General features: G+C 40.9%; 1 protein-coding gene across 1 annotated transcript in view; it reads left to right on the plus strand.

Annotated features, from left to right (window-relative positions):
* ttc38 (tetratricopeptide repeat domain 38) overlaps positions 1 to 10,359 on the plus strand; it is a 14,447-nt gene extending 4,088 nt beyond the window's left edge. Inside the window, exons 4-14 of the mRNA XM_072435537.1 lie at positions 1,471 to 1,642; positions 3,221 to 3,394; positions 4,428 to 4,503; positions 4,836 to 4,955; positions 5,077 to 5,136; positions 5,330 to 5,368; positions 5,806 to 5,887; positions 6,466 to 6,631; positions 9,081 to 9,240; positions 9,665 to 9,738; positions 10,003 to 10,359. Of these exons, the coding sequence (XP_072291638.1) occupies positions 1,471 to 1,642; positions 3,221 to 3,394; positions 4,428 to 4,503; positions 4,836 to 4,955; positions 5,077 to 5,136; positions 5,330 to 5,368; positions 5,806 to 5,887; positions 6,466 to 6,631; positions 9,081 to 9,240; positions 9,665 to 9,738; positions 10,003 to 10,090 (1,211 nt within the window). The 3' untranslated portion in view covers positions 10,091 to 10,359. The remainder of the gene's footprint in view (positions 1 to 1,470; positions 1,643 to 3,220; positions 3,395 to 4,427; positions 4,504 to 4,835; positions 4,956 to 5,076; positions 5,137 to 5,329; positions 5,369 to 5,805; positions 5,888 to 6,465; positions 6,632 to 9,080; positions 9,241 to 9,664; positions 9,739 to 10,002) is intronic.
* The last annotated feature ends 174 nt before the right edge of the window (positions 10,360 to 10,533 follow it).

Here is a 10,533-nt window from a genome sequence, read left to right on the forward strand (position 1 = left end):
CCGAAAAAGAACTATTCATGCCATTCATTTACGTCACATTTATGTCCCAATTTAGAGCCAAAACTAATGTAGCGTGTCCTTGCTATACGTGCTGTGTTTGGATCATTCATGCGGCTGAAGGAAAGGGCATGTTTAACTAGTTTATCTCATTGCATTTGCAGAAATATGCCGTGTACTAAATATATGTTGTAAGGATGACGAGATGATTTGGTCATGATTATTCAGGTCATGTTATAATCGGACACACTAAAACAATATGACCGTGACCATTTTAGAAGCAAAAATAAGTTATGTAATTTCAATAAGTTCTAATTCTGCACATAAATCGCTTTTATATCTGGCTGTTTGTATAAATGTATAGATTATTATATGTGTTTTATTAACTTATAACTCGACTTTATCATTCAGAAAGTTTGATTTAATAAAACTGGTCAATACTTGTGGAATTGTCATCCATTACTAAGTGAATAAAAGTGTTTAACTGTTAATAATCATCATTCATCGTTAAATTGTGATGTTTCTACTCACAATAATCTTAATTAAACACTATAGTTAATTTAGGTAAAATGACAGTTCTTGATAGTTCCTGACAGTTCTTGACAGTTCTTGACAGTTCTCTTCTAAATACCTAAGATATCATATTTTATGTATAATTTAATGGGAGTGTCTACAGAGCCGCGGCGCGCGGCCGAAACTGCATGAGTTTTTTGTGCCGCGGCGCCTGAAACTGCTGGGCTATTTAACCGTGCTGGGTTAGGGTTAAGGTTAGGGTCAAGGTTTGGGTTAGGGTTAGGGTTAGGGTTAGGCGTGCAGCCACGGCCTAATTTAATAGTACATACAGTAATGCATTGGTTAGTTTTATGATTATGTTTTTATTTAAGTAGCTCGAAGTCTTGCTGTTGCATTATATCAACATCAAAATGTAGACAATATTGTGAATGTTGTTTAGCAACATTTGAATTTTGAGTATATCATTAATCGTACAAAATCGACATCTGTAAATTCAACTGTACATTTTGTGTACATAGAAAGCCTATTTTTTTTTTTTTTTTTTTATTGCCTATTTTTGTTTTTATCCCATGGCAGATTTTTTTCCTGTTGACTTATAGGTGTTTTATGTTGCACTGAATCACCAAAACAAGTTCCTATGTTTGTGAATTCTGTTGATTGACAATGGCAATAAACCTTTTCTGATTCTGATTCTGAAAATGCTACAAAAAGTAAACTCAAGTAAGTGTATATGGTGATTTTTCTGCACTTTAGTGATTCATTATCCAGGCATTTCACACTTAAACCTCCATTGATACGTTTAAAGACCTGTTTAAAGACATTTCTGTTGGATTGACTGTATTTCGTCTGAATATCACTTTTCGCTTCAATAGCTCAACCTTGGTGGAATGCTAAATATATACAAAATCCCACGAAAATGACATTATTTTTGCTGAAATCCTCCACTGTTTTCCCCCGCAGTTATGGGTAATGTGATCAGCACGGGGCTGCAGCTGGTGAGCACCACCTCCTCCCCGCGACTGGACCAGTGTCTCTCCAGCGCCGTGAAGAGGACGGTGGAACTAGCCCAGAGCCAAGATCTCACTCCCCGAGAGAGGCTCCACGTCAAGGCCATGCAGCTGTTTTCTCAAGGGTGAGCCAGGAAGAAATCAATGTTGAATATGTTACAACCAGCTTTTCGCAGCTGCTGCCTTAGCGCCACTCTATATGTCCGACTTTGGCTTGAACGTGCTCTGTGCTCAGTCATAGCGTTGAAGTAGAGTAGAATAGAGAAAACGCTTGAAGAATATAGCTGTAAAAAACAACAACCTAATCCTCATGTTGACACAGTATGGTATATTTTGGTCTAAATTTTGAAACCGAAAAACGTAACTTGGTAGTACACGATAATTCTAATGTTTAATGTACCGTATTTTCCGGAGTATAAGTCGCACCTGCCAAAAAATGCATAATAGAGAAGAAAAAAACATATATAAGTTGCACTGGAGTATGAAATGTAATTGCAAGTGTGAAAATAACAAATAATATCACATATAGTTCAAGTATAAATATAAGTATAAGTCGCACCCCGGCCAAAACTATGAAAAAGTACAAAAAATACAGTACTTTTTGCTCATTCAGTCGTGCATTGAAGTGCATTGGTTTAATAAAGGTTAATGAATACATAATAAGTATTCCAATACCTTAAGTTCTATGATCTTAGTAATACATTGTCAACTACTGTTTCCTTTTTTGCTTTAAATGTTCTATTTAACGCTGATTGAAATGTGCAGCACTTTGGGGCAGTGTATCTGTTTGGAAATGTACTATAATTACTGCCATTGTCACTGAACAAAATTCACGAACGAGGAACTTGCTTGAATAATGAATGAATAATAATAGTCAAGTATAAAATATGGTCAAATAAAATGCATGCATATATGATAAGGACTTGGTCTGAATATTTTTACATATATATATATACATACACAAAGTTTACAGTATAGTCAGAGCAAAAGTGCAAACAATACAAATAGATAAGAAGTTGTTTATTTGTTAAAGTGACAGGTGTAATTAAGTGTTCGGGAGTTTAAAAGCAGACTTCTTGTAAGAGGTTTAAATTATTGCGCTAACCTTAAAGCTGTGAAGAAAAAGAATAACGTCAAATAACAAATTAAGACTCGGTGTTTAGCAATTATCCATAAAATCCCATCGCTATTACAAAAGTGACAAAAATACCGTCCAAACTAATGCGATGCTTTGTTCCTCACAATTTCACTTTGAGTAAAAGTAGACATTTTCTTTATTCAAGATTTCTCATTTCATGCCTCATGTTTTATGTAAAATACCCATATTCCAAATGAGCATGCTTGTTAACAAAGGCATTGATTGTCAAAGGAAAGGAAAGACAGAAAAAACAGTTTTCAAAGAATTTTCCACTGATTATTCTCGCTTTGCTTCTTATGATACACGCCTCAAATCAACTGCTTTATATGACAGACAAACGTGTATTCCTCTGTTATATATATTTGTTTTTTCCTCTGGTCTGTACTACATTATTAAGAAAAATGCGTGCTTCTCAAATTGGCTGCATTCTGTTTTACAAAGCCCTTGTAATTTCTCAGAATAAAGAACCTTGAGGTTTTTTGTTGACTTCTCTCGCTCCTTTTCTTGTCTTCTCTCAGCGCTTCTCCAACTGCCTGACCCCAACTGTGCCCTCTGTAACTTGTAGGAACTTTCCGAAAGCCTGCGATGCATGGGAAGACATCCTGCTCGATCATCCCACGGACCTGCTGGCCCTCAAGCTCGCTCACGACTCTTACTTTTACATGGGCGCTCAGACCCACATGAGGGATTCTGTGGCACGAGTTTTACCCCACTGGAAACCGCACACGCCCATGTCCAGGTACTGAGCGACATGAAATCACCTTGACGCGGCGCCGGCGAACGACTCATCCGCGTTTTAACTAGAGAGACTTAAACATTTTGAACACAGAACACGCATAATCAGTGTCGTTAAAGGTCAGGTTATCAACTTTATTCTCGTAAAACGGGAACGCTGAGCCGTAAGCAGCGCTAGGATTCAGCCCCACTTCACTTCGCCGTCTTGTTCTAAAGCTGTGTGCGCCAATGTTAGCATAGGTTTGTGTGAGCTTTTTTTATTTCGCAGTTAAAAAATAAAGTACACCCATTTTTAATCAAGTTGTAATGTATTTTATCCATTCAAACGGCTTGAACGCTGTGCAACACTTCTATTTATTGGTGGCAAAGACTCACAGTGGTTGTAATGGGACGAGACGTACAGTAAATTGGACGGTTGAATTCACAATTTTTGACTGCAATGTTTGTGTGTCTTTGCTGTCATTGTAGCTCTGACTTTTGGAACTACGACGCAAGAAGTGTAACTATCCCATGCCAAAAAGAAAATACAACATCGCACAAGCAAATTTCCCATTGTATCTTGTCCTCCTGCACCGGTATATCACTGTTGTGTCCTTAAGCCCGACACTTGCCTGGGATGAATGTGCAGCCTCACTTTTGTCGCTCCAATAACTCTTGGATTTTGCGGTGGAGGGAGTAACTACACCTGAGTTTGTTTTTTTTAGCTGACAGTGATGTGCGAGCGGTGTCCTGTGGTGCGTAATCTCGCTCACAGAAGGAAGTGTCTGACTCTAACCGGCAATCACACGTGTCCTTTAGGGTTGGCGACTTACACACGGACAGTAGATGAAAACTGATGCGTTAACGGTTTGCACAGGGTTACGTGTCGTTCAAGTGAAGATTCTTTTTGTTCTCAAGACATTATACTAGTTTGTTTAGTTTCACATATTTTCACACATGGCGCATTTCCATTTGCTCTTCCGGCAATGACCGCGTCTGTTTTCTGTGGTGCCAGCGTGCTTTCCCTCTATGATTCTACTCTGTTCTTTTCTGGTCAGCTATCTGAAAGGCTTGTATGCGTTTGGTCTCCTGGAAACTCACTTCTATGACCAAGCTGAGAAAGTGGCTCTAGAGGTGAGATTTTCTATTATGTGTCTTTTTTTTTTTTTTTTTTTTACAATCAGTGTGGCTGTATCGGTCTGATTGGCAAGAAGACACGTACGTTAATGCGTGGTTCTTCAGGCTAATGGCTTCTACACAAGCCGCTTCTGTCTGTATGTGATAAAGAGCAGGTCTGGACTTCAGTCTGAGCCCTAATGGTCGAGTGCGTGCTGCTCTAAACAACATAAGATAAGACATCATGAGACAAAATGAAAGGCAGTAGCTTAGAGGGTTGAGCAATCATTTCTTAAGAGCCATTTTTTGGGCGGTGCGAAGGCTGTGTTTTCATCTGCGGCTCTCTGCAGGGTCTGTCTCTGGTTCCTGATGACGCCTGGGCGGTCCACGCCGTCGCGCACGTCTACGAGATGAAAGCAGAAGTGGACAAAGGCCTCAAGTTCATGGAGCACAGAGAGAGTGACTGGCAGGTAGATGGCATTTGCTGTAGGTCCCTTTCACAAACACATCTCCATAAACCCTACTACTGCATTCACACTGCTCAAACAGCCAGAGCAGCGCTGTGTGAAACTTGTGTTTATTCCACTTCAGATCTCCGACATGCTGGCCAGTCACAACTACTGGCACTGGGCCCTATACTTCATCGAGAAGGTAAAGATTTTAATTCCTCAGTCACGTGCAGGGCTGTAGAGTGTCTATTCTTTAACGATATCCAGACCCATGGGTAATTCGAAGTCTAGAGTTGATTATATTGCAAGATTAATTTGTGTTTGTATCAGACGAGGCTATCTCTCCGGTCTGACGTGATTGAAATTGCCGTGTGTCACTTCGTCTCTGTCCACAGGGAGAGTACGAGGCTGCGCTGCACATATACGACTCTCAGGTCAGTCCGCTGCCGCCTCCCATCAGTCTTCTGTATGACACATGGACCGCTGTCTCAGGGGACGGCCACTAAAAGCACTTTGTCGTTGTACTAGTTTTGTGTTCAGAGTTGAAAGGCCAAGTGTGGGCAAATCATAAGCATTTACTATGAACGAGCCACATTCCACTTCCATGGTTTGGACGCTGTATCGGACTGAAAGGCGCACATGCTGTAAAGGCCGCGAAGCACTTTGACGTCCTGCGCCTTTCAAGAACATCGCATAATGTGACTAAGACTGACATACACTTCAACGGCACATTCTTACATGTTAAATTCATCCATTTTTTTAAGGCTGGCTTCAGTGGGATCCACATGACAGACTTTCACTTTTATTCGTTGATTTGAGTAGAATGGTAATTGGATGCCGTTGTACCGGTCGTATTTTCTGCTCCTTGAAGGTGTTCAGACGCTGCAAAGCCTCAGGAGCCATGCTGGACCTCGTGGATGCGTGTTCAATGCTTTACAGACTTGAAATGGAGGGTAAGATTTTGTATTTGATGGTTCTTGTTCATAAAAATGATTCTCTTGTGCGTACTGAATATAATGCATATTTGTACACACAGTGAGGAAATAAGTCCTCCTCGTTAGCTGCTAAATCTAGCGTGTCATAATATTGCTGTTGAACCCTGCCCAAAATGACACACTTTTTATTCGGAATGCATAAGTAACAAATGTTCTTTGTTCAGTTTTTAGACAAATGGCTAATAAGAAGCGATCGTTCCCCCACGGTGCATCTCATTATTCTGACACCTGCAGCGTAGCCTCGGAAATGTGTTTTTGGGTTCAAATGGTTAATACCCTGCTGCAGTGGTCTAAACATTAGTCTGCAAATTGAGAGAGAGACCCTTAACCCGCTTTTCCCACTTCAGTGATTGTTGCAAAATAAACGTGTGAAAACGGAGTGAAAAATCTTGACTCTTGTACAAAGATGAGGCCAGTAAGACACAAAAAGAAAAACAATACAGTATTTTGCTCTTGGTATTGTATATAGAGCCACAGTGTTGTTATATTAAGCTCTACTATGTCCCAATAAGGTTTGTCTCTTTTGTGCTTTTCAGGCGTGTGTGTCAAAGAGCGCTGGCGAGAGCTGTTCCAGGTCACGCAGCCTCACACCGACGATCATGTGACGCTGTTTAACGACGCCCACTTCCTCATGGTGTCGCTGGGGGTTAAAGACAACGGGACGTCCCGCAGGCTACTCGAGGGCCTCCAGGAATTGGCCCGGTAAGTCAGGCATCACTGCGGGCCGTTCGCACTTATGTAAAACGAAAAAAAGCAGGAGAAGCATAGGATGGGAGAATGCGGAGAAACGAGAGGCACGCGCTCTGTCTGAGTGAGTAGGGTCTGTATTCTCAGAAGGGACCCGTGCCTCTAATGTGTTCTGGCACCGCGGACAGTCTGTGCCCTACATTCAGACCAGTGCTCAACCTCAGAAACTGTTTTTTATTAAAATGTCATGTTTTCTATTGCGTAACGTGTTCCAAGACTATAAGAGTGGGGACCGATGCATCCTGGAGGAAAACAACTCCTGAACATGGAAAGGCAGTTTAAAGATTAGAAATGCCATTTGCCGTTGGGATCTTATCTCTGTACACCCAGATGATAATATTTTGGGGCATTTTTAAGTTTGGCGTTTTCAAAGTTGGAGCAGTGAGTCGGATTGTTTCCAGAGGTGACATCCCTCTTGGAAATGAAAAACTACAAAAAAGGAACGTTTACTGCCTCAGAAGGTTGTAAGTGTCAAGCTTGAAATACATAAAAACATCCAGTGTAGACCTCAAAGGGAAGAAGAAAATCTGCTCAATTCTGCAGCAGCTGCGTGTTCATTAATTAAAAGACTTCAGTTTGATATTTAGCTAAATCCCTGTGTTTACCTGACGTGTACATATGACAGACACTAAAGTCTTAAGTGTAAATATGTACTCTTTAAAGCTTCACTATGTCACTATCTATTCTGGGCAAAGATGATGTTATTGCGTTTCCTGGGATGGGAGAAACTGCCCGCCAGCTTAGTGTTTGTTATCTCGGACGATGTCATCAGAGGTTTAATACTTTCTATAACGGAAGCACCACCAGGCCTGACTTGATGGGACAAAACTATCCCAGCGTCTCGAGGGTTCATGTCTCCGGTTTAGCTGATGGTAAATAATCTTCTACCGCGTTAGAACTCCAGCCTCTTCTTTACCTCGGGCTACTTCAGTTTATTCCGCAACAGAATGGTCCACCGTGTAGCATTGAACTATCTAACATTTATTCAATTACGGGCGTTTTTATTGCTCGACGATATCATCAAAATCGGGGCTTCTCCAGAGATCCGACCTGTCAGTTGGCTCGGTGGTGAAAAAATATCATATAAAGTTGTTGTAGCACTTTCTTCTGTAGATTTGATGCATTCATTCACACTAATTCTTCTACAGTCTCTTACTTATTAAGACTGACAGCAACACACGTGAGAAAAGACTCAAAAGTAGCATCATAAAGACTTAATTTGTTTCTGATCTAGACTACGTTCTCATGTGAGATGACACTTGGCAGCTGTTCCACGAGTGTTTTTCTCAAGTGTGTTTCTAGGTGTCAGGCCTGGAATAATACATTTACCATCCAGGACCTACATCGTAAAAGTCCCATATTTGCTAAAAAAATATATTCAAATACCGTATTTTCCAGACTATAAGTGGCGTATAAGTCGCACCAGTCAAAAAATGCGTAATAGAGAAGAAAAAAACATATATAAGTCGCACTGGAGTATGAAATGTGGTTGCAAGTGTGAAAATAACAAATAATATCACATATAAGTCGCTCCGGAGTATAGGTATATAAATATAAGTATATAAGTATAAGTTGCACCCCGGCCAAAACTATGAAAAAAGGTGCGACTTATAGTCCGGAAAATACGGTGTGCGTTTTTGACCATATTAAAGGCGCAATGGACGATTTTTCGGCGATTTGAGAACGCAGGTGGAAGTGCGCATGTGCACTCCCCCGTGTGGACTGATACAACACACACGTGCGTTTGTTTATTAGCGCAACGGATCGCATCGCATCTCTCGTCTCCCGTAGATTTCCGTCTTCTTCTGAGTCAGCTTGAACTCTCTCTCTCTCAGTCTTCATTTTGTCCCGTACACTGAGGGAACTATATTATGATAGATCAATGCGCTTAGACACGCGGAAACGTGGGACGAGCCGCTGCAGGTGAGCGGTAGGTACGTTTTATGATTGATACGTGAAACATTGTAATGACCATATCTGAATATATGCTGTATAAATCTGTCAAGCAAATTTGTCACACACAATTTTTATCATTTAATCATAAACTATAAAACTGCATATGTAGTGGTGATGTCACAATACAAATTAGCTTGCCATTGTGAAGGTTTGTGTAATTTTGATTAAGTTCTTTTTATATTATGTGTGGTTTAAGTGTGATCAAGACCATTCTAAAACTATTCAGAAAAGGTCAAATTTCCTCAGTATTTGTTCAGTATTGAGTATCTATTGTTTTGTACTTTGGCATCAACGTTTGACAACTTTAATAGATAAAGTTACAATCCAGCCAGTTTGTCAAAGCTTATGTCGACATTACCTCATTTCATCTTCGTCTTCATGAAGTCCACACATATGTCCACATTATGCATCAAAATGTAAACTTGGCTAAACTCGCTTCGCTTTTCAGAGAACCCGGGGAGAACCAGCAGCACCGCGCGGCTAAGACTGTGGGCATCCCTCTATTCCAGGCCATGATGGAGTTCAACCAGGGCAACTACGAGCGCTCTGTGGAGCTGCTGTACCCACTGCGCTACCGCATCGTGGACATAGGTGGCAGCGACGCGCAGGTGAGCTCCTTCACTAGTGGTCTAGATAATGCGCCGCGATCTATGGAGGAGGAGCGCGCTGTCCCAAGGCCGCTCTATCTTTGGACAGCATTGATCATCCCGGATTGGGCTCTCCGCCGGCTCACAAACGCAGAAACCCCAGTTGTTGTTAAACTAAGCCAGAGGTGAAGTGTGTGTGTACAGCGGTGCGTTCAAGCAATATCCGTCTTTCCAAGAAACGTACGGTGCGGAGCAGAGAGGCGCGCTCCAGCATGAATAATGAATCGGCGTGATGGAAACTGATGGACTTCTTTGTCTTTGAACAAAATTCCCAGAAGAGAAACAGTATTCACAAAGTCTAACAATAGGATGAAAAGCGAGGGCCAATTCGGAATGTCGGAAAAGCTTTGTGTTTCTAATGATTTTTGTCCACCGCTGCTTGCAGAGAGACCTCTTCAATCAACTGCTCATTCACGCCGCCATAAAGTCGGACAATACGCGGCACCAAAAACTTGGAAGGTAACACCGCAGGGATTTGAGTGTACCCCAGTCTTTTCTGATGTCTAAAGAATCAGTATTGGGGAAATAGATGAATTGTTTTCTAAAGCTGTTTCCTTTAGCTTCTGTCTCATCCTGTGTGTACAGACTGCAGACTGTACACGAGCGTTATATAAGCGCGTTGTCTGTGCAGCATGTTGGGCGTTCATTATTGATCGTGTTCGTCTGTGTTCATGTAGCGGTTGAATATGGACATTAACATCGCCTTGTACCGGATATTCCCAGGTGTCTTCTGGTGGAGAGAGACTCGGTGAGGCCCAACTCCTCCATGACACAGCGTCTGATGAAGACGGCGCTGGCTCTTCACGTCTAGTACTATTGCACAGTGAGAAATGTGGAAATCTTATGAAACGTGAACGTCAAATGATAGAAAAATTCAGTTATTGTAGTTTATACATAACCTGCCTGTTTTGACAATTTGCACATTGATTTAAGACATAGATATTACATTTACTGAAGTCAATCACAATGTGTGACCTTTTGTAACACAATTTAAAGAAAGTGTATTTAATCTGACTTAATGTAATATTTTCCCTAAGCCAAAAATGCACTTTAACCTTTAGTCCAAAAAAAGCTGTCCAGATCTTGTAAATGTGTGTTTTCATAACTGTTGTCACAATACTAACATTTCCAATTAAATTGGGATACTAAAGAAAATACTTGATTCTTTTTTTTTTTTTTACCATTTTGTATTGCTCAATTGTATATATATTTTAAATGCTCTTAGGTTAAGGATTTAAAGCAATACTGACATTT

The sequence above is a fragment of the Eucyclogobius newberryi genome, unplaced genomic scaffold, assembly GCF_026437365.1.
Source record: "Eucyclogobius newberryi isolate DKJ021-1_F unplaced genomic scaffold, fEucNew1.0.hap1 SCAF_7, whole genome shotgun sequence".
Classification (NCBI taxonomy): domain Eukaryota; kingdom Metazoa; phylum Chordata; class Actinopteri; order Gobiiformes; family Gobiidae; genus Eucyclogobius; species Eucyclogobius newberryi.